This window comes from Zalophus californianus, chromosome 6 (genome assembly GCF_009762305.2).
Source record: "Zalophus californianus isolate mZalCal1 chromosome 6, mZalCal1.pri.v2, whole genome shotgun sequence".
NCBI classification, from domain to species: domain Eukaryota; kingdom Metazoa; phylum Chordata; class Mammalia; order Carnivora; family Otariidae; genus Zalophus; species Zalophus californianus.
The window spans coordinates 105,988,200-106,012,875 of NC_045600.1; the positions used below are offsets into that span (position 1 = coordinate 105,988,200).

General features: G+C 50.9%; 1 protein-coding gene across 13 annotated transcripts in view; it reads right to left on the reverse strand.

Moving 5' to 3' along the window:
• MEGF11 (multiple EGF like domains 11) overlaps nucleotides 1–24,676 on the reverse strand; it is a 350,367-nt gene that overhangs the window by 52,914 nt on the left and 272,777 nt on the right. For all 13 annotated transcript variants that reach the window (XM_027569507.2, XM_027569514.2, XM_027569510.2 and 10 more), the window contains 3 exons: nucleotides 20,108–20,244; nucleotides 15,685–15,897; nucleotides 8,442–8,616 (listed from right to left, as the gene is read on the reverse strand). In XM_027569507.2, the coding sequence (XP_027425308.1) occupies nucleotides 8,442–8,616; nucleotides 15,685–15,897; nucleotides 20,108–20,244 (525 nt within the window). The remainder of the gene's footprint in view (nucleotides 1–8,441; nucleotides 8,617–15,684; nucleotides 15,898–20,107; nucleotides 20,245–24,676) is intronic.

Sequence of the window (24,676 nt, forward strand, 5' to 3'; positions counted from 1 at the left end):
GCTGGGTTAGCTGGGACTGGCCGCCCCAAAGCAAGGGAGGGAGACTGACGGTCTCAGCCTACCTCCCCTCAAAGACAAAGTGAGGGAGGGCACTAGGCTCCCACTGAGAAATGAGGTTGCTGGGAATGTCCCCTTTCCTCGGAAAAGGCCTGAGAGAGTCTCCAAGCTGCTTATTTCCCACAGATCCACAACCCTTTCCTTCCCCACAGTTTTTATTTGTGGCTCAAAGTACAGGCTCTGGGTTCAGATAGCCACAGGCTCAGCTCCTGATGACCACTTACCAACTAGGGAAGGTCACTTCACCTCTCTGAGCCTCGGTTCCTCATCTGCAAGGTGGGGATCCTGACAGCCCCCACCTACAAGGGTTGTTGTGAGGATTACATAAAGTAACGGACAAAGAGCAGGGGGCCTGCCACAGTGACTTGGTGCTCCAAGGGTGGGCCTTCACACCCCGCTCATCAGCTTCCTCCAGACCTTTCACGGTAGCTCCTCTGACTGGTGGCCCGAGCCCACCCTCCAGAATCTGTGGGGTGGTGGGGCCCAGGAGCCAGCAGGGGCAGAAATCCCATCAGCACCAGAGACTTGGACAAAAAGAAAACTGGGGGAGCTCAAAGCATGGACGCTTCAGCTCCCACACCCTCTTCTGCTGCATGGAGAGTACTCTAGGTTCCAGGCCTGGACCAAAGCCCGAGCTCCAGACTCCAGTAATTAGGGCACTGATAAAGACATGAGGAGCGTGGCAGGGAGAGGGTGGCGTGACATGGGAATGTTTATTTTTTGGAACAGACGAGTCAGCAGTTTTCCTTAATAAAGCCACAAACCACGGGGTCCCAGAGGGGGAAGGCTGGACTCAGCCTTAGTGACATAAACCCAATTTTCCCTACTTTGCTCTGTGGATTAATTGCCAACATGATTTAATACTCTGGTGACTGTTCCCCCAACCCCATCCCTCTCTGCCCCGGGAAAAATCAGTAGATGTCTGCTCTGGGGACCGCAAACTCAGGGGAAGGAGGTGAAGGCAGGAAAGGCATGGGACTGGGAGTTAGGTCACCTGATTTCTGTCCCAGTTCTGCCAATGATTTGCTGTGTGACCCATTCTGTGCTCACACTGACCCTGAAGGGGAGGCACTATCAGCCCATTTTACAGACGGGAAACTGGGGCTCAACGAGGCTGAGGACGTCACCTTAGTTCACACAGCTGAGGGACAGACTTGGAATTCCAATCCAGGCTTGTCTGACCCCAAAGTCCATGCCTTTGGCCTCTAGGGCACCATCCCTATACAACTCCATCAGGGACCTCCACAATCATTTAGTGAGCATTTGCGACATGTCAGCCTTTGTTCGAAACGTTGTACATATTTATCTAATTCAATCCTAAGAACACTAGAACACAGAACCATTATTTACCCTGTTTTGTAGATGAACAACCAAGGCTTGAGAAGCATAAGTAAGTGGGCCAAGGCCACCCGACAGGCGAGGACAGAGCTGGGACGGGACTACCGGAGTGTGGCGTGCATGTGTTTATGTTTTTCGATCACTTCTGCTAGTTTGCACTACCTGTGTCCCTCTGTTCACACAGGCAGGGCAGCTGGAGGGTGAATTCCTCGTCTCCAGTGCAACAGCCTGGAAAATCTTTTATTATAATTAGGAAGCTAGTCAGCGGTGGGAGGCGGGGATGCGGCATGGAAAGCTTAGGGCTAATAGCTTGCAGACCTCAGGTTTGCTGAAGAACAAAACAATTAGAACAGGAACCACACACACATTCTATACATGTCACCGGGCGGTACTTCTCAGTCCACATTCTCTCCTGGACCCGCAGCTGTCCTCCCTCCTGAGTTCTAGCTCAGGAGCTGCACAAAAGGCAGGCACGCATTTTGTCCAGCTCCGGAGTTGGGGCTGAGGGAGAGTGACATCTTTAAAGGACACCAGAAACCTTGGAGGAAAATTCAGTCACTGCTTCACTGATCTGGATTTTCATAACTCTCACCCCTGTCCCACCTTCCCCGGCCAGAGCAGCTGAGGTTTGCGACCAAACCTCCCGACAGCACGGAGGAAAGGGAGAAAAATGCGGAAACGAGTTTGTTCATTTGGGTGATGGAGCGCCCGCTCCCCACGCCAGCATGCAGGGTTCAATAACAGCAGACAGGGCTTCAAAAAATTGCAGCATAAATAGATGAGCCCTTTAAGGTAATAGAAATTCTGTCATCCAGAGGAGAAATATAGGGCCCGAATCCCCTGGGCGGGGACACTGGGCTCCTCTCCCCCGCCTCCCACGCTCTCCGTACCCATTGCATCCAGAGCTGAAAGGGAGCATTTGTGCTGAGCAATGACCAGAGGGCCCCTTATCTCCCAGCCACATGGTTCCACGCAGGGAGGAGGTCTGGGAAAGCCAGGCTCTGTAGCTCTGGTGACCTCACAGGCCGTTCGCTGCGGGTGCCAAGGTGGCAGCAATTAGTCCGAGAGCAGCAGAGGAGGCTTCATCAGGCTGGCCACCTAGGTGAGGCCTTAATTAAGGAAAGCTGGTCAGCAGAGGCGTGTGAAGGAGCTGAGGAGCTGGCCTACTCCCTCCACCCCCTCCCGTGATGAGAAAGTCTCTTCTCAGTTCTGTGGCTGCCCTTGGGAACCCAGGAGCCCCCATCAACCCTGCTGCTCCCAGCCAGGAGGAAGTTTCAACTAACCCTATTCTCTTCCTCTTGCCTCCCTTCCTGCTTGTACCCCCAAAGAGGGTGTTTCCACCAGGACCAGTCCATCTCTTTAGGTAGGGGACCCCTTGAAGTAAATAACAATAGCAGTGGCAGCGTTGACAATAATAATAATAATGATAATAATAAGCTAACTCATGCTGGAAGAGTATTAACATGCCAGGTATTCTAGTTATCTTACATGTACTAATTAATCAGCCCAGGAATCCAAAAGACTTTATTAATATTCCCTTTCATATATGAGAAAACAGAGGCACAGAGAGGTAAAATATCTTGCCCAAGGTCACACAGCTAGTAAGCAGCAAAGCTGGTATTGGAAGGGAGGGAATCTGGCTCCAGAGCCTCTGAGTAGCCACTACGTAGTATTGCATAAGGTAGAAGCTCACACCATTTGCTCCCCCCAGCCAAAAAACCCCAGAGATGATGTTGGCGGACAGCTCTTCTAGTCCCACTGCCGATACCTGTTTACCTGAACTGCAGAGAAGCCAACGGGTATTTTTAAGCTCCAGCCCTGCTGGCATGTCCCTCAGGAAGTGCCATGAATTTCCTTTCTGAAAACTTCTGCTTTAAGGGCATTCATTGCTCTTCCCCCAAATTTCATTGATTTCAAAGCGAGTATATTGAGCAAGATGTTCCTATGGCAGACATGGACCAGGGGGAGGCAGTTGGAAGAGTGGGTACAGAGTACACCTGCTATGGGAATGGTGGAGATGGAAGGCTTAATTGTGAAGACAGGGATATTCAGGGAAGGCTTCATGGAAGAGGCAGCCTTTGATCTCAGCCCTAAAAGGCTGAGAAGGATTTTCATGGACTAAGAAAAGGACAGTGGGGAGGGCATTCTAGGAGGAGGGAAGAGCTTGAGAAAAGGTACAGGCAGAGGGCCCAAAGCAGATACTGTGCTTGGGAAAAGGTGAGTTATGTGTGGCCACAGCACAGGTTTGCAGCAGGACTTAGCAGGAGATGAAGTTAGGGTGGACTAACTAGTTTTAAGGGCAGGTTACAAAGGACTGGGGTTTGAGTTTTGTTTGGTAGGTAATGAGAAGCCATGGAGAAGAACGATGTGATTCCAACTTCCAAGTGGATGGACGGCTCCACTTAGTCCCTTCACCACAGTTCAGCTATTCCCTCCTCACTTCCTGGATTATCCTTCACGTGAACACACATAGGACTCTGCTGGCCTGAGCCACCTATCATGTGACCCTCACTCTGCCCTTCCCCGCCCCTGTTCCCCCTGGTGTTCTGACTGGTGAGGACCCTAGGTTCTAATAGAACAAGAGCAACCTTGGAGGAGAGCCTCGTGGTGGCTGTCCGAGGTGCTGAATTTTAAGCCCTCCCATTTTAATGACTGGTTCCCATAACACTGTTCCTGTTGGGTAGAGAATAACATTCCCGCTTTACAGATAAGAAATAGAAGTCCTAAACGTTAGCAGAACCAGAGCTAGGAACATGTTTTCTCACCTTCCAGTTCAGGGCTCTTTTGCCCCACCCAGCAGCCTCAATGCAATTCAGCAAATCATGCCTCAAGTGATTCCAATGCTGTTGCCAAGCTAACATGTAAAACGCCCAGACTTTATTCCTATCTCCAGCCCTATGTCGTTTCCCCAAACATTGACAGGTGTGTCCCACCCCACAAGGCCTCCTGAGACTGACTATTCAGGGTGACCCACAGGTGCTTCGGTGGACCTGCTTGGACCCGCAGCCGTGCATATTCATGATTCTGCTTGCTCCAACAGGAATCCCTGGGTGTAGCTCATCTTGACACTCTCCTTGTTGAGAGGGGTGCCAGGCTTGGAAGAAGCACTGTTCCCCTACTACTCTCACAGTGCACCAATAATTACTACCATTTTACTGGGTGCTTACTATGTTCCAGGCACTGAATGACAAACTTCCCATATGAAGCTTCTCAGTCTCATGGCAAAGTCTCCTCTTAACAAGTGAGGAAACTCAGACTAAGGCGGGATAAGTGACTTGCCAGTAGGCAGAGTGGGGATTGGAAGGCAAGGATCTGAACTCAGATTTGTGTGGTTCCATGGTGACCTGTCAATCTAAGTTTATCATCTAACCTATGACAGTTCAGTGGCTTTGTGATCCAGGGCAAAGTCATTTGTCCTGTTTGAACTTCAGCTCCTCATTTTCAAATTGAGGAACATAAAGTACACCTCCACCAGGCTCCTGTGAGGGACAGAGATGAAGCATGCAGCAAGGACTCATAAGCGTTTGCCACGAGCGTGAATATGATTATCGCTGAGCACAAGCTCTTTGAAGGCTGGATGGATGTCTGATTAGCCTTTCCATGCCCCCAGCTGCCCCCCAAGTCCTTGGCAAAGTAAATATCTAGTGCTCCGGGAAAGAAGGAGAAAGAGTGTGAGGGCCAGCACACCCAGAGTGCCAGGTGGGGCTTGCTCCTGCCCCATATTCTCATGGCCTCTGCAGGGGTTGGACCCCTGGCTGGAGCAGGCATGTTACTGGACTCCCAGGGGTGGTTCTGCACTACCTTATTAGCACTCCTCACATCTATGTTGAGTCTGAGGCCATTCCCAGCCCTCAAGACTCTGCTTTCCTAAAGCTATCCCCACATCCTCCCTAGGGAGCCCTTGGCAGGAAGGGCTCTGGTGGGAGGGGCCAGCTGAGGATGCCGCCTCACATCCATTACCATGTTGGCTACTCACATCCGATAGCAGGCAGGACTGATGTCACTCCCATCTTACAGAGGAGGAAACTGAGGCCCAGCAAAGTGAGGCAACACGTCCAAGGTTAGTGATCCTAGGATTGAGGTCTCCAGACATTCAGAAAAGGGCTCTTTTAATTAGTCTCTAATTAATTGCTCATCCTAAAAATCTTTCAAGGAAAAGGGCAGCTGCATAAATTTATAGCCTAGCTAGCAAATAAAGGCATTGTTAATTATTATTGACTGCAGGGCATTCTGGGGAGGGTCTCAGCCAAGCCTGCTCTGCTGATTGCCTCAATCCCTGACCCTGACCAGAGTTAGCTAATTGCAGGAAGTTGCATTCATTCAGAAGCTGGGGTAAAGGCAACAGTAATGAGTTCCCTCTTGGAGTCTGGGGCATGCAGGAATGAGTCACGCTCATGAGAACAATTGACTGTTCTGTAATCACCTCCAGCAGCTCCTGCTCAACACCCAACAGGGCCCCAGAAGGACCTTTTCAGGTATAATGAGGTTGGGCAGGAGGAGATGGATGAGAATTCACGGGGTCTCACCAGGGCAGTTTGGCTTACAATCTGTCTTAGCCCTGAGCCCCAGGCAGGTGGGACTCCACAAAGAGATGATTCCCGCAAGTGCCAACTCCCAAAGTTCAAGGGCAGGAAGTCATTTGCATCCCAGAGGGGAGGAAGAGAAGCAGGGGGCTGGCCTCCAGACTGCAGGAGCCCTGGCCTGAGGGCAGTGGGCACACAGACACTGGCCTCCCTAACCCTCGAAGGGTGCTAATTCTTCCTTCTGTTGAGGAGCAGTGACCAGGTAGTTGGGGGTGAAGGGGAATATGGGACTCTCGGCAGGCGCATATATGATGTATACAACCTCAATGAGCCCCCTCTCCCTCGACGAACGAACACACACACACACACACACACACACACACACACACACACACACACTCGCTCTCTCTCTCTTTCTCTTCCTTGCTCCTACTTTCCTTTATTTTCCCCATAAGGGTGTGTTTCCTGACATGGTCCATGGAGTCCACATAGTGGACCATCTTAGAAATCAGGGAATTCATTTCCCCCTACACACTTATCATTTACAGATGAAGGAATTGGGGCCCTGAGAGAGAAAGCCACCTTCCCAAAGTCATAGAAGCCAAACTGGGACAAGGGTCAGAAGGCCCCACTAACGGTTCTGGTGTGGTCAGTTCAATTCTGCTTCCATCTCCTGATCACTCGGCTGTGTGAGATTTTTAATCCCAAACAACTATTCTCTCCTACCCGAGCCCCAAACCTAGGGCACTCCACTTTTCTGTGGAAGTGATGGCCAAAGGTCACACCGATAAAGGTAAACTAGAAAGGAGACCTGCAGGAGGAACAGAACTTCTTTCTTTCAAAGATGTCACTAGAATTCATTTTCACCCAATTTTACCTGCCCTGGGGAGGAGGAAGAAGGAACTGAACAGAGTTTAGTTCTATAGACCAGCGCAACCTGCCCACAAAAGTCCCCTGGCAAACCCACACTCCCACATCATGAGCAGGGCTTCCCTGTAGATCAGTGGATCTCCACCTTGGCAGCACACTGGCCTCAACTAGACCAAAAATATCGGTGTCTCTGGCAAGGGGCGGGGGGGAGGCAGGTATCAGTGTTTATAAAGCTCCAAAGGTGATTCCAACAGGGAGTCCAAGTTGGGCACCACCCCTTCTTACTCAGCGTGAGGCCACCGACCGGCAGCACCGACATCACCTAGAGCTTGTTAGAAAGGCAGACCCTCAGGCCCCACCCCTACGTACCGGATCAGAATCTGCAAGGTCAGAGAGCCCACCGCTGACCCATACACTCACGAAAGTCCGAGAAGCACTAGGGTGAGCTACCTTCGATAGTCCATCTCTCCACCTGGCAGCAATTCTGCAAGGCAGGCGTTCCATTCCAGAGGTGAGGAAACCCATCCTGAGAGAGGTTAACTCACTGGCCCAAGGTCACACAGTCAGTGATAGGACAGCCAGGATGTGACTGACTCCAGTCTGGTTCCAAAAACCATGGTTGGTACCGCACCAACCACTTCCTACAGCACAGTAAAATACATGGCCGCAGGGGACTCCCCAAGTGCTTGGGTCCTCAGACCCACTGGGCACGCCCCGCCTTCGAACAGGATTCCACTTCCAGTGTCAAGTTCCCTAACTTCATAAAACCCAGCATAATTCATGAGAAAGCACAAATAGTAAACATGTGGGGGAAAGGTTCACTCTCCCTAGTAATCAGAGAAATGCAAATTAGAACAACATCGAGGAGCCATTTTCTACCGATATAATTAGCAAAAAAAGAAAGAAAGAAAAAAGGATGTTAGCAAAGTTGTTTTGAAATAGGTACATTCATACATGGTTGGTGGCAGTATAGATTTATATAACCCTTGAGGAAAGTAATATGGCAACATCCATCAAGAGCCATAAATACATTATGCCCACTGACCTGGAAATTCACCCTAAGGAAATAATTCAATAGGAGAGGAAAAGCTGTTTGTAGGAAGATGCTTATTGCAACATTTGCTGTGAACATTGGAGACAGTATTCAGCAGTAAGGGGATGGCTGAGTAACCTGGGGGGTACGGCAACTCCTGCAGTGGTATGCAGCTATTTAAAATGATAATTGAGAAGCCTGAGCAGCAAATGTGGGTGAAGGCAAGTAGAATGCAAAACTGTGTGTGTGTGTGTGTGTGTGTGTGTGTATACTGTGGCCATTATGATGTAAAAACACCGTGTGTGTCGGATTTAGACAGGGAGGAGCTGAGCGCAAAGTGCAAAGACAACTGGTATTCCAGGGGGAAGGGACAATGGGAAGACCCTCTCCTATTACATCTGCAGTTACAGAAACCAGTGGAACTGGCCCTTTGAGAACAGCCTGGGGGCTCTGTGGTCAGGAGCCCTATCTCTGAGAGGGCGGCACAGAGACACTCCCATTCTTCATCCCTGGGCAAAGGGCCACATTCCCCGATTCTCCTCGGAGGTGGGCCGAGCTGGCCCCTCTGGTCCTGTGTGGGGTGGGGAGCCTGGGGCCACGGGAGGCCCCGCCCATCTTACCATGAAGCCCGGCGCACACGTGCAGCTCCCAGTGATGCTGTGGCAGTCAGCGCCGTTCTGACAGGTGCAAGGCAGCCGGCAGCCATTGCCGTAGGAGCCAGCGGGGCAGGACTCGTTGCAGTCGTGGCCAGACCAGCCTGGCCGGCAGGTGCACACCCCAGTGACTGGGTGGCAGCTGAGCAGATGAGAGAAGAATGAGAGGACAGTCTGGCCAGGGAGGCAGCCACGTCCCCCCCCCCTGCCCACCCCAAGTCTGGTCGGCCAGGGTAGCAGGATCCAAGGGCCTCTGAGGTTGAATTGCTTACTGCCCTGTTTGTCAGAAGGTGCCAAGGTCACGTGGTCCTGGCGGCTCCGAGAAACTGGGGCTCTTGGTAGTTACATAATTTGCCTCAAGTCACATAGCGAGGAAGCAACAAAATCGGGATTATAACGCAGGTCTTCTGACTCCCAAAGAAGTGCTCTTTCTAATACAAATACACACAGTCCAAAGAAGAAGGCAGCCTTCTTCAGTCCCTGCCCTAGGACTATGACATCCAGAGCCTCACTCACCCTGAACCCAGGGCAGATGGCTGGTGTAAGGGCAGGCACGAGGCGGATGCAGTGAGACCCAGCGGTGCTGCACATTGTAGCTACTCCGCGGACGTTTGCTAAGTTAAAATGAGACCTCGGGGCAGATGTGGCCTCCCGCCTCTGGCAATGTCTACACTGGAGAGAATACCTTCCATCTGGGCTTTGCTAGTGCTTTTTTAGAGTGACTGTGATAGTCTCCACCCCCTATCTGTCTAGGCCAGACAGGCAGGGGCTGCCCGGCAGGACCCATAGAGGGTGGGCAATCCCTGGCTAGCAGAGGTCTGATCCAACAGCCACTATCCACCATGATCAGAGGCAATGCCTGTGTGGTTACCGTGTGCTTCTCAGAGCTTCTGGGGGCAGGGTAAAAGCCCAATGGCCCCAGCTACTGTGTCTGATATCCACCACTACATTTGCTCAGAGCCCACATTTCCCCTGGGCTGCTCCCACCTAGAGCAGGGCGAGGGTATTAAGGTTGGCACATTCCTGGGAGGTCTGAAACTCCTCTGATAGGCAATTTGGCTCGAAGACTCCCAATCTTGCCAGTCTTTGTTAGAACTGTGATATAGCCTAAGGCTTTCCACCCAGCCTTCCTTCCCTCCCTCTCCTCCACATGGGTCAGACCTACCCTGCAGTCTGATGTTTTCCTAGCCTCTCCAGCCCCCTCCCCGTTCTCCCTCATAGGTGTCTCCCTAGTAAATCTCTTGCACGTGGGGAGAACCCAGACTAACACTCCAGAGATGATGCTGGATGGTAGAGACAAGCCGACCTTCCTAGATTCCATGTGTCACCTGCCTCTCAGCTTTGGAGTCCAGCTCAAGCAATAGGATCAAAGGAAGCATGCTCTGGGCTGGCAGGGGAGCCTGGGTACAAGTCTTGGTTCTGCTAAATTCCACAAGGACACAGGCTTTGTCTCCCTGGGTCACTGGTAGATCCCCAGTGCCTGGCTTATATTCACTGCCCAGTTAAGTATCTGGGAGTGAATAGTACTTCCACTATGAGTAATTATTGTCTGTGTCTATTGACTTGTTTATCATCTGTCTCCCCCACCAGGTGGCAGCTCCATGAGGCAAGGCCCTTTGTCTACTTCACCTTTCTGTGTATTGTACCCCAGGGCCCCGCAGAAACCCTGGCACATTGGAGATGCTCAGTACATATTTGGCAAATGAATTAATGAACACGCTAATTGTGTGAAGCCCAGCCAAGCTCTTTCTCTTCCTGGAGCCTTGGTTTTCTCACGGAAAATGAGGGATGGATGGGAGCAGGCGGTTCCTGAATAGTAAGTGCAAGTAGCTAATAATCTTTTTGGAAAATGTTTAGTCTCGTTAATTACCAAGTCAAAATAACAACCGGATACCACTTTTTCTCTATCAAAATAGTATTTTTCTTTCTTTCTTTCTTTCTTTTTAATGAAAAGGGACAATACTCATCACTGGTAAAGGGTTCTGGAAAACTATTTGGGGTTATGTAGCAAGAGTCCTAAAAATATTCAGACCCTTTGGTCTTATAATTCCATTTCTAAGATTCTATCTTAAGGAAAGAATCAGAGTTGTGGAGAAAGATTTATGCACAGAGATGTTCCCTAAAGCATTATTTATAACAGTGGGGAAATGGAAGCAATTTAAATAATAATGTGACCAGGCTACTAAAGCACCAGGCACTTCACACACATTTCTAATCTTCAGATAAGCCTGTGAGTTGGGCACGAGAGCCTCTATTTTACAGACAGCACTTGGAGGTTATGTGACTTGCCCAAGGTCACACGGCTTAAGTCAGTGGCAGCGGGGATTTAAACCGAGATCTGTCTGGCGGCCTCATGCCTCCTCTGACAACACAGTGCTTGTTAAGTGAATTATGACAATTCGTATGAAGGGATGTTAGAGAAGTATTCAAATGTTTTCCAAACTTGTTAGTGATAGAAGGTGAAGTGAAATAAGCAAATTATATACAAAGTCACGATCTAAAATATGGGAAAAATATATATCTCGACACGGATGAAGAATGAACAAATCACAACAAAATGGTTTTGGGGCTCACCTCTGGGTTGGGAAATTATGAGTGATTTGAAGTTTTTTCCTTAAATTTCTATGTCTTCTCGAACTTCCCCCAAACTGAGCATCTGTTACATTTATAAACAGATGTAAAGCAATGAAAATTGTAAATAGGTAGAAAAGGAGAATCCTGTAAGGGGATGAGGGCTTGAAGACTTCCTGACTTTCCTGGCTCCAGACAAACTCCTCCTGATCCCCACACTATGAGGGGGAAACAGTAGGTTGCACGGCTGCTATGGGGCAGGTGGTCCCCATGTGGTGGCCCAGACCTTCGGCCAGACAGATGTGGGGCACATCGCTCTGTCTCAACACTCTGAGCCAGCCCCTTCTCGGTTCCAACCTTCCAGGGGCCTCCCCTGGGGTTAGAGGGACTGGCTCTGTGACAGTCCTGGAGACAGACACACGTGGATCTAGCAAATGGACCCGGCAGCTCCGCCTAGCCCCGGCGATGCCCAAGGGTCTCAGGCACGCTTCTGCCCTTCCCATCGGTGGACTCTCTCGTCGCAGGTGCTGGCTCCAGTGGGACCACCACCCTGTGAGGAGCCTACCAGGCACGTGCCGGTGGGCAAATACTGACTTCTAAGAACTCCAGCAGTGCCCGATTCTGCTGTCTCAGCCGCCACTGTTTTGGCGGCTTAGGGCTGTGCTCAGTGCCAAATTTACTTTCCACTCTGAGAACCAGAAAGCTCGAAACTGATTCTGCAATCACTTCTTTCTCCCTCCCTAAAATACTATGTAAAAAACCAAGATTTCTAGTTTCTTAATTTGATTGCTTATCATTTATCATAAAACCTCTCAAATCCCTTTGAAGAGAGGGTGGGCAGCGACGGCTGGCCGAGTGGTTTATGACCCAGAACTGGGTGCCTTCCTCACGTCTGACCTCTCCCAGGCACCCCTGCTCCCCACTCCCCTCTGCCCCATGGGGGCAAAGCCATTCCCTTTGGTCACACGGTGGGCAAGTGACTGCTGGGGAGGCTCAGGCAGAAGTCACAAACAGTGGTGTTCAGGCTGGCTGTTTGTTCTCTCTTTTTTTTTTCCTTGTCTTTCTGCCATTTTCCCCAGATACAGATTAATCACAAGTTAATAGGAGCCGAAAGCTGAACAATACAGGAATCTTTTCATGGTGGATTTTTCTGTTTGTTTGGGTTTTTTCCCCCCTTTTTTGGCTGCTCTGAGATTTCTATCAATGCTGCATCTGTTGGCTAAATAAAATCTTTCAAAGGTAATACATGATCATGGCTGCTAGAATTCGTCTACAACAATCCAGTTGTGGAGGGGACACAACAGAGGCCTGACACACAGGCACTTTCTTTCTCAAGGTTATTCCTTTACGAAGGGGAATCATTTCTTCGTGTGTGCTACAGAGCATTTATAAAGAGAACAATGTGATGGGGAAATCTCACCCCAGCCCCTTCTTCCTTCCCCGGGCACATGGATTCAACCTCTTTGAAGCAGCCTCTCCAGAGGGCACCAGGCAGACAGAGGCCGGGGCCAGACAAGTAGGGTTTCCTTTAGTTGGGGCTTGAGAGTACTTTGTCTCCTTAGGAAAGATCCTCCTCACAAGGCCTTGCAAGCCTTCTTGGTGGAGCTCTGTCTTAAGTGCTCTTGGAAGCCAGGGGGGCGGTGAGGCTAGGCTTCTGGGGATCCCACACTCCATCTCTCAGGGAGCTGGGTGGAAGCTTCACTTGCAAAGACCACAAGAGAACTTTTACCCACACTGGGCTGATGAAAAGGGATGGACAGATTGGGAAACTGAGACACAGGGAGGACAAGTACACATATTAGCCAGGACTCGGGGGTCCTAGACCCCACCCAGGCCAGCTTAACTGCCTCGAGATTAGGAGTCAGAGAGTCCTCCCTCTACTTTTCTTGGACCCCAAGAGAAGGCTCTGTAATGGGACTAAGGCTCATGGAAGAGAGGAGTGACCTGTGTCCACACAGAAGAAGAGAGGTGTTCTCTGTGACCACGAGAGCAAAGCCAAGGGCAGCACGAGAGAGTTCAGTCAGGCCAGAGGCTCTCAACCAGGGGCCAGGTTGCCTCTCCCCTCCGCACCCAGGAAACAGTTTTGCGTATCAGAACTTGGGGGGCTGGTTGTTGCCGCTGGTGTCTAGTGGGAAGAGGCCAGGGATGCTGCTGGGCACCCTACAATGCACATCAAAGGATTATCCAGCCCCACATGTCAGTAGGGGCCAGGTTGAGACAGTCTTGAGTTAGAGTGAATGAAAACGTGTGAGTGTTGTGGGTTCAGTTATTGGGCCAGTGTGCCAATCACTAAAAAAAATAGTAAGACAGACATCAGGTCGGGGGCAGAACCACCTAGAGGAATGGGCTGTTGGGGGAATTCAGTGATTCTTCTCACTGAAGGTCTGCTCTGCGCCAGGCACCGCGCCATGCTGAGGCTGCAGTGGAGGACCAGCCAGGCCACTCCCGCCCTCAAGGAGCCTGGGCTGTGACACAGCTCAGTGTCGTGCCGACACGGAGGAGCCCAGCCTGGAGCCCCCAGTTCTAAGAAACGCTACTGACTCCCAGTCCCTGCGACAGGACCACGTGTTAAAGGCAGCAAAGCAAACAATCATCAATATTGGATGGGCTGAGATTAGCGACGGAGAAGAGGGAGTCCTTCCAGATTAATAATGCATCGAGGACTCCTTCAGAGGAAGAATAAATTATGCAGGGCACGGCTGCTCAGGCACAGGAGGAAAACAACGGCTCTTTAATTTGGGGGTTGGTTGGATCTCTGTGGCAGGGATTCTCCCTGCACTGGACCTCAGCGGCAGCCTTGCTTCCCGGCCCTGAGAGAGTCCTCCCTTGGCTGTCAGCAGGGGTGGGGGCTCCTGGTGCAGTTCTCCACCTGTGCAACAGGCTGAGACAGCTGCCCAGCCTCTGACCGGCCATAGGGAACCCCTGTCTTTGAGAGCCTTAAAGCTCTTACCCTGTCCTCCAGACCTAGCCCAGATGCCACCTCCTCCAAGAAGACTTCCCTGACCAGCATAGCAGTTTCCTCTGGTGCTTTCTACACACAGCCCTGGTCACAGTTACTTGAGCACACGTTGGGACCCAGCAGGGCCAGCTACACATAGCTCACTTATTCTAAGATGCACTTCCCCCCACATTTCACATCTCAGATATTGGGTGTGCTATACAATCAATGGCACATCATGGTTCAGTTAATAGCATTAATAGCATTCTCCTTTCCTGGTAGTACGTAAAACAGAGCTGTGCCTCACTCCTGGTACTGTCCTGTACTTGCAGAAATGTGGTAGAAGGTGCTCAGTGTGTGTGAGTGCTCCAGACCCGAGTTCCCGAGGGCTGGACTGGTGCTGAGGGACTCTATTTTCCTCCTCGTGGTCCAGCCCTGCAGGCACTCGGTGTTTGCTGAATGGCTGACTGAGTGAATGAGTGCTCGGGTCATAGACGGGCCTGCTCCGCTGACTCCAGGGCCCCTCTCAACAGCCTCCTTCCCAGCCCTCCAGCTTGCAGGTGGCTCCACCCTAGCCGCTCAGCTCCAGGGACTGAGGACCAAGGACAGATTCTACCTAAGCCAAAACACTTGCAGCGACCAGAGGCTCTGGGGGGGTATTTGTGGAGAATCAAAAGCTGGAAATGAAGGGGGGTGCTGAGGCCAAGTCCTGGCCGTCCTAGCAACAGGGGTGCAAAGAGGCATCTCTGGCCGGCAAACTGCCACAATACCCACCACCCAGAGCTGCCAGTCCTCCCCTGAGCTATCCTGCAGGTCCGAGGGGACAAGGGAGACTCCCCCACCTTTCGCCACCCAGATAAGGGGCAGCCACATAAAGGGCCACGGAGGCCTTCTCTGGGGCCAACAGCCTCATTTATCACCAGAGGGTGGCGCCAGCTGGTGCATGAAGCGGGACATGAAGAGATGCAGAAAGAGGGGGCCAGGGCAGCTCTGGCTTCTCTGCTCCCCAGACTCAGGTTCCCCTGAAGCTCCTCCCTCATGGGGCCAGCTTCAGCCGAGCCGTCCTCAAGCCCGAAAGGACACAGAGTGCAAGGAGAGGCTGGGCCTGAGCTCTGTCCCTCCTGCTCCTCCATCCTAGCCAGGGCCCGCTGGGACAGCCCTCACCAGGCCCTCGGAGAGCCCTACTGATCTTTAAGGTCCCTTCTAGTACGGACCCTCTGTGGCTCAAGCCCCTGCTTCTGCCCTGGCAGTCTCGTCTCCGGGCCTCTAGGGGTTGGGGAATGGCTAAGTTAGATGTAGAGCACGTGGAGGGGACATTTCTCAAGGACAATGCCCCCGGAGCACTGTCCCACCCCAGCACCGCAGGACCCTGCGGCTCCATCCCGCCCTGCTACCCTGAGGATCGCCAAACTCCCTCCTTGATCCTTTGTGGCGGGTCTCAGGTGGGCCTGTTTTCAAAGCTGGCAGCCGGGTATGGCAGACAGAGGCAGGTGACCTGGGTCCCGGTCCTGGCTGTCTGTGTGGCTTTGGCTTCCCCTTTTTTTCATCAGAGTCGTCAGTTAGCAAAGGTGACTGCTGAGACCCCAGCTCTCTCGCTGCCCGGCCTGGGTGACTGGGCTGGAGGTGGGGGGTCTGTGCCCTGAGAAGCCCCCTCTCCACCGGTGCCCACCCACCCAAGCATCCCCAGACCCCAGCTCATACCTGATGGTGTTGTCAGCATGACAGGGGCAAGGCAAGGTGCAGCCTGGGCCATGTAGTCCCTCGGGGCATAGCCGCTCCTGGCAGCGCGGGCCTTTGTAGCCAGGCTCACACTCGCAGGCTCCGGTGGTGGGCGAGCACTGACCCCCGTTGTGGCAGTCACAGCGCTGTGAGCACTGGAAGCCGAAGGTCCCGAAGGGGCATTCCTCTTGGCACCTGCAGGACCGCAGACCGGGGGGGGGGGGGGGGGTTGAGGCTCCGCCCCCTCGCCTCCCAGATCCGTCCAGCCCACACCCTCGACCATCAGCCCTCGACCATCAGCCCCTGAGCACCATCCCCGCCCCCGAAGGAGGAGGACTGAGCTCCTTCCGTGTCAAGTAGCTTTGCCTGCTCCTCGGAGCACCCAGCATAACCATAATTCTTCCACTCATTGCCTCACAGCCTCTGCTGGGGAGCGTGATCCCTGCTGCCGACTGCCTGACGCCCACCCCCCCACCCCAGACTGGGGCTATTCCCCAGGGATGCAGAGTCTTTGCCCTGCACCTGGACCCTGACAAGGTCAGGGGGACACCTGTGGGCATCCAGGGTAAAAGAGGCGGGCGGCTCCTGCGTCCCAGAGACTTGGGAAATGGCCTCTGAGATTTTCATGACCCACGTCCCGCACGGCTCCCATGGTGCTGGAAGGTCAGTCCTGACATCGGCTTTCTCATCATAAATTGGGATGATAATACCTAAAGCTCACAAAGTTGTTAGAGGATTAAACGAGATAAGGTGTGTAAATGTTTGGAAAGGTGTCCCACACGTGTAAGGGCTCAGGAAGAAATATTAGTTACGAATAATATCCTTGTTAATACTGTTCTCTGAAGTTCCCGGAACAGAGCCCATCCGACCTTCCACCTCAGGTACTGGCATGAACAGGCTCGGAGGGAAGAATTCCAAAATGTTACCCATGGAGTGGACTTGAGGAATTCTACAGTGTTCTTGTTGTCATCTAGACAACCATTTTCTGGTTTCCTGTCCCTTCCACAATGCCAGTGGGGAGGGAGCAGTAAAAGATGCTTTTTTTTAAAAAACAGAATACAGCCCTAACTTCTTTATTAAATCTTGGAGAGTCGTGAGTTGGAGCCAGTGCTGTTCTCCCGAACAGGGCAGGGAGAGCCATGTCTGGGGGCCCTCGGGCGCTGCTCATGAGGGCGCGTGGCGGGGCCCTAGCGATGCTGTCGGGCTGGGCGGCGAGTGCCTGAGGCCCAGAGTGGCCGGGGTGTCGGATGTGAGTCCTGGCAACTGTGCCCGGGATGCCGCTGTCTTTTCTTTGTCACCTTGTGCCCACAATGACAGGGAGAGGAGGAGGGTGACTGGGGTCTAAGCTTGAGGGCTTCCCCAAGGAAGCTGCCACCCATTGTCCCCTCACAGAGTCACTGTGGCCAAAGGAGGTCCATGGCGGAATGTAAGGGCAGCAGGGACCAGCATGGCCACAGCCCGGGGCAATGGCCAGAAAGGGGCTCCCAGCTAGGCAGGCCCTAAAGCCGGCCCCGGGTCCCTAAAGCAGGGGGTATGCCCATCATCCTCACTCTGGAGTTGAGAGGGCTGGGATGCAGACAGGTGAGGTGTGTCCCAAGCTCATACAGCCTGCACGTGGCCGAGATGACCCCAGCTTGTTGCCCACCAGATCTTGCGGCATTTTAGACAGTCCAAGGTCCCATTTGGGAAGGAGAAGAGAAAAGAGAGGGAGGAAGAGAGAAGAAAGAAGGGGTTGTCTGGAGAAGAAACAGAAGGTAGAAGACAGGAAGAAGGAGGAGGAGGAGTGGGATGGGGGAAGGGAAAGAGGGAAACTGAGGCAGAAGGGCAGGACACAAAGCATTGAAGGGCTGGAAGATCACTGTCTGAATTGCTAGCTCCTCTTCAGCCATTCTCAGAATGGATTTTCCCTGGGGCGCCTGGGTGGCTCAGTTGGTTAAGCGACTGCCTTCGGTTCAGGTCATGATCCCGGAGTCCCGGGATCGAGTCCCGAGATCGAGTCCCACATTGGGCTCCCTGCTCAGCGGAGAGCCTGCTTCTCCCTCTCCCACTCCCCCCGCTTGTGTTCCCTCTCTCGCTGTCTCTCTCTCTGTCAAATAAATAAAATCTTTAAAAAAAAAAAAAAAGAATGGATTTTCCCAGAAGTCAGTCCAGTTTGGTTCTCCTCAGATGTCTCAGACACCAGGGCAAGAAACCCAAGCCAGCAGAGCCTCCTGACAACTCCACCCTTCCACTGGAACATTCCTGCTCCCTGCCACCCAGCAGGACTGGGCAGAGCCCCAGCCAGTGAGCTCCCCCTGAAGGGCACTACCCGCACCCCCACCGCCATATTTATGTAGTGACTGACTCCATAGCCCCAGAAAAAGAATCTGGAAATGAAATATTGACAACCTAATCCATTCACATAATCAGCCTCTTTTTTTTTTCCTACTCACAATTTAAACAACTTATTTATTTAGAGATCAAGCAATGACTGCTAATGAATTTTCCACAAAGCACGCTAATAAGGGGGCCTGTGGAACAGAAGGGTAATCACAGCAGGAATTAGTTTTCTACTTAAACATCTTTCCTTTGCAACATATCAATCTAATGTGTCTGATATTGCCATTAACAACCAGATCCATTGCTCAATTAAATTACAAAATGAGCTGCAAAGCCCTCGTTACATTTCATGTTTAATTTGCACTGGATTCTGCCTATCCGGGGGGGGGGGGGCCGCATTATTACACCCACTCAACTTTAATATGCTTGCAATGATTTGGGGAGGGTTAATGCAGCTGTCACCTACAAAATTAATGGAAGCAATTTTATAAAATATTAAACACTAGGCGGCCCATTGAGGTGGGAAACCCAAATGCTACCTGGCTCTCCCCCTGAACTCTCTATAGTTGATGGGTGAAGCTTGCTCAGAGGCCCCCAAGGGTTTGGGATATCTCTCTGCCCCGGGATCATGGGCTGGCCCCAACAAGATGAGGGATTAGGATTACTATTCTTTTGGGTACATCTTGGCAGTGAAAACTGAGAGAGCCAATGATGTAGGTCTACTGGTGCTGGGTCCCACCAGCTGGAAGTCCGGGCCTGTTCATCTCCAACAACAAGTGAGCTGGATTACCTCTCATGTGCAAGTGGACTGAAACAAAGGGTCCTGTTCTGGTTCTGGGGTCTTCTGCCTCCTGACCCTACTAGCTCATCCTGAGCATTTCCCTTACCGGCGGAGAGGGTGAGGATGGGACGTTGGGCTCAGTGCTTCAGTTCCCCCTTCCCACCCACTTCCCCCAGAGACCCCCTCTCTGACAGAAGTCAGGGAGGATCTCCAGATGCCATACCCCATGTTCTAAGGCTGGGAAGCTCATGTAGATGAACACTAGCTTACAAAGAGATCAGATCTGGCTCAAAAGACTTCAGGCTAGGGGCAAACAAACCTAAGGCAAAAAATGGAAAATCGCTTTTCTGGGCATCACCAAGGATTTGGGGCTGACTCCAGTGACAGTTGGAAGAGTCACAGCCAGAAGGATCTATGAGTTGACTCAGCTTCGATCCCTGCTTGCTGATGTTACCTGGGCAGGGGAAGCAGGGGATGGTGAAAAAATGTTCCTCTTGCCTCGCTTTGTCTGGGCAGAGTAACAAAATCCAGGGCCAGAGATGAAACCTGGATCCCACAGAAGCAGAGAAGGGGTGTGAGAACTTCCGCCCTACCGCTCCTCTCTCTTCTAGAAAAGATGCATATAGTTGAGGCGTAGTTGGGTCCTGTCAGAGACAAATGTCCTCTTCTAGCTCTGAATTCACTCACTATCCAACACACTAGTTGTTGCTTCTCTTCCACAGCACCTACCTGATTGTCATAGCATCCTTCTTCCTGCCTCGGCCAATGTGCGCATACGGGAATTCCTCAGTGATGTGTTCTGTGGGCTATCCGCTCCACAAGGCTGGTTTGATTCCAGGACATTGGAGCCCCTGTTCAGCTATCAGGCCACTAGCCCTTAGAGGATGCAAACTGAGGCCAGTACCCTTTTGGTACAACCCAAATTCGGAGTCAAAATTTAGTTCTAGAAGAAATTATGCAAAATGTGTGAACTAGTGTGCACTCCCAGCTTCTTTGGACTATTGGTGCCATTGCCTCCCTCCAGTAAGGCAGAAAGCAGAGTGGGTGATAGGTGCTCACCTCCCTCTCCTGGTGAGTCAGTGTGAGCGTAGGGCTTGGGTCCCTGGGCAGGGGGAGGGGTGTGTGTGTAGCAGACCAAGGGCCGGGAAGGATGAGTGATGAGTCTTCCTGGCCGGAGGACTCTGAATGCTTCCTGAGAAGGCAGGAAAGCTCGCAGAGGAACGCTGTGGGCTGGTAAACCTCAGCCACTGTCTGCAAGGCGTCTGGGAAAAGGAGCCACACGCCCGGCAAGGACCATAGTCTTACCTGTCCCCCATGTAGCCAGCCGTGCAGTGGCACTGCCCGGTCACGTGATCACACTGCCCTCCGTGGTGGCAAGGACAGTCTTGGCTGCAGTTCTGGCCGAACGTCCCCGGTGGGCAGGGCTGGGCACACACTGCTCCCTGAAGCACAGGAGGTGAGACACACATGACGTCATTCTCTCCTCGAACTGGCACAGCTGGTGTAGCCCCGGGGACCTCCCCATTTCCTCAGTGGGACATCCTCTGCAATCACAGAAGCTTAAGAAGCTGAGCATTGTGGCCCTAAAGCCCCATTTGAGAGATAGGGAGACTGAGGCCCATCGGCTCCTCCGATTATTCAGGACACATTTATTAAGTACCTACTGTATGCCAGGTACTGTGTTAGACATTGGAGAGACAAAAATATGAGGCAGACTCGATTTGTGAGCTCCCAGTTTACTGGGGAGAGAGGTAAGTGATGCAGATAACTAAAGCACCGTGGTTAAGTGCTCTGGAAAAAAAAGGAGACTCTGGTCTGGAAACACACACTTCATTTCCACTCCTTTCCCAAACCCCGCTAACACAAGAGCAAAGGGGGAAAAGTTATAAGCCTACAAGGACAAAAGGAATGGGAGCAGAGTCCATGCAGGACACGAGATGCCACATGCTGGAAGATCATAACCTTGGAAAAGCTCAGGAATCAGAGACATCAGGAACCTCTGAGGGTCAGAATGCAGGTATGCTGAAACAGGAGGGCTGTCTGAAAGTGTATAAAAGAGAGAATAAGACCCCAAATCTCTGCCCCTGCTTCAAATAGCCAGGTGACTTGCCCAGTCTGGCAGAAGCCTGGCAGTTGATTTTCAAGAGGTTGGCCCATGTAGGCTTGGACATGAGGATGCCAAGCATGGCTAAACAGGTGCCAGGAGAAACGGGCATCCCGTGCACCTCTGCCTGCTCAGCAACCAGACTGCTGATTCCCACTGGCAAGGTTTTGGAAGATTCTTTTCTGGGGGCACCGATAAACTCTGGAGGAAAGACCTACAGATCCTGATATTTAAGGGTCCCATCAGTCAACAAGCCTGGCAACTCCCTCTAACCCCGCAGGTTTCCAACCAGCTTTTCTGAGGCTCACTGTAAAACATGAACAGGTGGTGAAGGACGACCAGATAGTTCAAATAAGTCTCTAACAAGACAGATGAAGACCTAAGCAGACAAATACCCAAGTGGAACACAGAGGAAATGGGAACTAAGCAGGGAGGAAAGAAAACTTTTAAAAAGAGAATTAAGAACTTCTATTATAATTAAAATGAATATCTGTAGGTAGTTATATGAAATTATTTTATCTATGAAAGAGTGGAGTGCTATAAAAGGGGATATCCAGAGAAAAGCAAAGAGTTTTTGAAAAAAATCTAAAAATAAGATGGCAGAAATTTTAAAATTGCAATAGAAGAGCTGGAAGATGAAGAAATCTCCCACAAAGAAGAACAATAAAGAAGGGGAAGGAGGGGAGGCACCAAGGAAGGAAATTGTAGGCAAAATACAATAAAATTAGAGGATCCATCCAGGAGGTCTGATATCTGAGTAACAGAGGATTCCAGACAGCAGAACAGAGAAAATGGAGGCACCTAAATTAAGTGGGAAATATAATACAAGAAAACTTTCCCAGAATGGAAGATGGAAAGCACTGATCTCTGAATTGAAAAGGTCTCTAGCATATCCAGCATGAAAAGTGAAAAAGACCCATATTAAAGCTTATCACTATAAATTTTTATACTTCTATGGATAAATTTTCCTCAAAGCTTTTAGAAAGTCATATAAAAGGACAGGAACCAAAAGGTATTGGGCTTCTTAATTAGAAGCTAGAAGATAATGGACTAATGCCTTAGAAATTCAGAGGAAAATAGTTTGCAACCTAGAACTCTTTATCCAGCTCAACTAACACTTAAGTGGGGATTCAAAAAAGGCATTTTCAGATTTGAACAGCCTCAAAAAATTTAACTTTCCATGAACTTTCTCAGGAAGCTACTGGAGGATTTTCTTTTCATCAAAAAGAATTATCCAAGAAAAAGAAAGAAATGGGGATGACAACAGAAGAGAGAGGTGAAGGGAATTACAGGGTGGCAGTGAAAGGGAGTCCAAAATGACACCAGGAAGCAGGAACTGAAACACACAAAGCTTCAGCATGGGAGTGCAGCCTCAAAGTAAAAAACAGAAACAAAAACCAAACTGAGAGATATCTGAGGTGTCTGACCTTATCGAGAGGTCTTTTCAAGTTCTGCCAGAGTGTTTTAGGGATAAACTAGTGATGATACGTAAGTGAGCATATCAACATAAACACTGATTTTGAATTCATTATGTCATGACATTATGAAATCATTAATGTTATCAAAATGATTCAACCAAAAATTGTAAGAAAGTACCACTTGAGAGGGTGGGGGAAGTGTTGCACTTCTCTGTATCTGATCTGAATCTTATTCTATGGTAGGAAGTCAACAGATTCAACAAATGTCTACAATGGAAAAGTCAGGAAATGGCAGTGAAATATGTGGTGCAGAAATATGGACGAAATGCCAGAAGAAACACAAAATGTGAACAAACCTGCCTTTCTGGAGTGGGATTTGTGAGTCAGTCGGAGAACTATTTTCCCCTCCGTCCAGTACTAGCCTTGTGGGATTAGATAACTTTAAACATTATATCTACGAGTCTTAGGTCTTTATTAAACAGGAATTGGAGGTGGCTGCCCTTCCAGCTGCTCCCACACCAGAGACAGTCATTTCTCTTATGGAGACCGAGGGTTCTCCCACAATTCATTAATCAATTAGTTCAACACACAGTTATTAAGCACCAATAACTGCCAACCCAGAGGAAGCTAGTTTGCTTAGGAAAATGCTGCCAGAACTGACTCATTTTTCAATATCCTCCAGTTTACTGTAATGAATTAAGGGGGAGAACTTTTAGCTCAGATTTCTCTTCCCCACATGGGGTAGAGGTGGGACAGGGGAAGGGGGATTGAAGGGGCAGAGGCAGCAGCCGATGACAGCAAGATGAGTGTGTATGTGAGGAGAGGGGCAGGGCAAAGCCACAGAAGAAGGGGGCCTCTTCCTCCTGGAGGCGGTAGGGGTTCCCCACAGAGGCCTGCCTTCCTCAGTGCACCCCACAAGCTTCTGAGACATGACCAGGGCCCCCTGAGGAGGCCAGTAGGGAAGCTTGGTGCACAGAGTACTTCCTTCCAACATTTCCTGAGGAAATCAAGCATCCTGGAGGCTTTTCGGACAGGTGGGCAAGCACCTCCTTAAGCCCCGGTTCAATGTTTCCCAACTGCAGGCACCCAGGTGCCTGAATCCCTGGGCTCCTCCTTGGGCTTGAGCTCCTAGAGCCTGAAGGTATTCAATACCTTGGAAGGCCTGCTGCTTGGTGTGGTCGGCAGAACACTGGACTCAAAGTCAGCACTTAGGTTCAAGTCTCAGCTCTGCCTCCTCCCAGATGGCTGAGCTAGGACGAGCCCTATGATTGTTCTGAGCCTCAGTTTCCTCACCTATAAAATGGGAGTCATAACTCCCAGTCTCCAAGGTGGTTGTGGAGGTTAAGTGAGGTTGGAGATGGGACGGAACCTAGTATAGTGTCCTAAAGAGCAGTTCCTTAATTAATATTAATTCCACCTAAGGGGACACCCAATGTTGCACATCATAGGGGCCCAGGACCAGCAGAGCCTTGAAAGAGTGGGAGAACCTTAACTAGTAATACTGCTGGTGGAAGAACAGGCATTGGGGGTTGGGTGGGGGGAGAGAGCAGGCAGCAAAGTGTCAGCTTAAGAGAAGAGGTAATAAAGTTAAAATGAGGCCATTCAGGTGGGCCCTAATCTAATCTGGTGGGTATTCTTGTAAGAAGAGATTAGGACACAGACATGCTCAGAGGGAAGACCCTGTGAAGACACAGGGAGAAAGCAGCCAACTACAAGCTAAGGCAGGAGGCCTCAGAAGGATGCAACCCTGCCAACGCCTTGATCTTGGACTTCTAGCCTTAAGAACTGTGAGAAAAGACAGCACCCCAGTCTCTGCTACTTTGTTACAACAGCCCCAGCACACTAACACACCTGCTCTGTGGTCAACTAGAGGGCACATCTCCAACTGTGGCGGGATCTTGGGCACTGTGGCATCCAGAAGGTTGGAGATGAGCGGAGGCAATAGTCTCCCTCCTCTCAGAACTGGTTAGACCAGGGGCGCCTGGGTGGCTCAGTCATTAAGCATCTGCCTTCAGCTCAGGTCATGATCGCAGAGTCCTGGGATCGAGTCCCGCATCGGGCTCCCTGCTCCTTGGGAGCCTGCTTCTCCCTCTGCTTCTCTCTCTCTCTCTCTCTCTCCCTCTGTCTCTCATGAATAAATAAATAAAATCTTAAAAAAAAAAAGAACTGGTTAGACCAAATGGTTTGTCAAAATCTGAAAACCAGCCACTCTTTAAGAGGACCATGGCTAAATGGAACAAAATGATAAAAGGACTTAGGCAAGGTCACATCGATTCCCCCAGAGAAGGGACCACTCAGCCTCTCAACCACCGTCCCAGGTTGCATGATGCTCTCAATTGTCAGTGACCAATG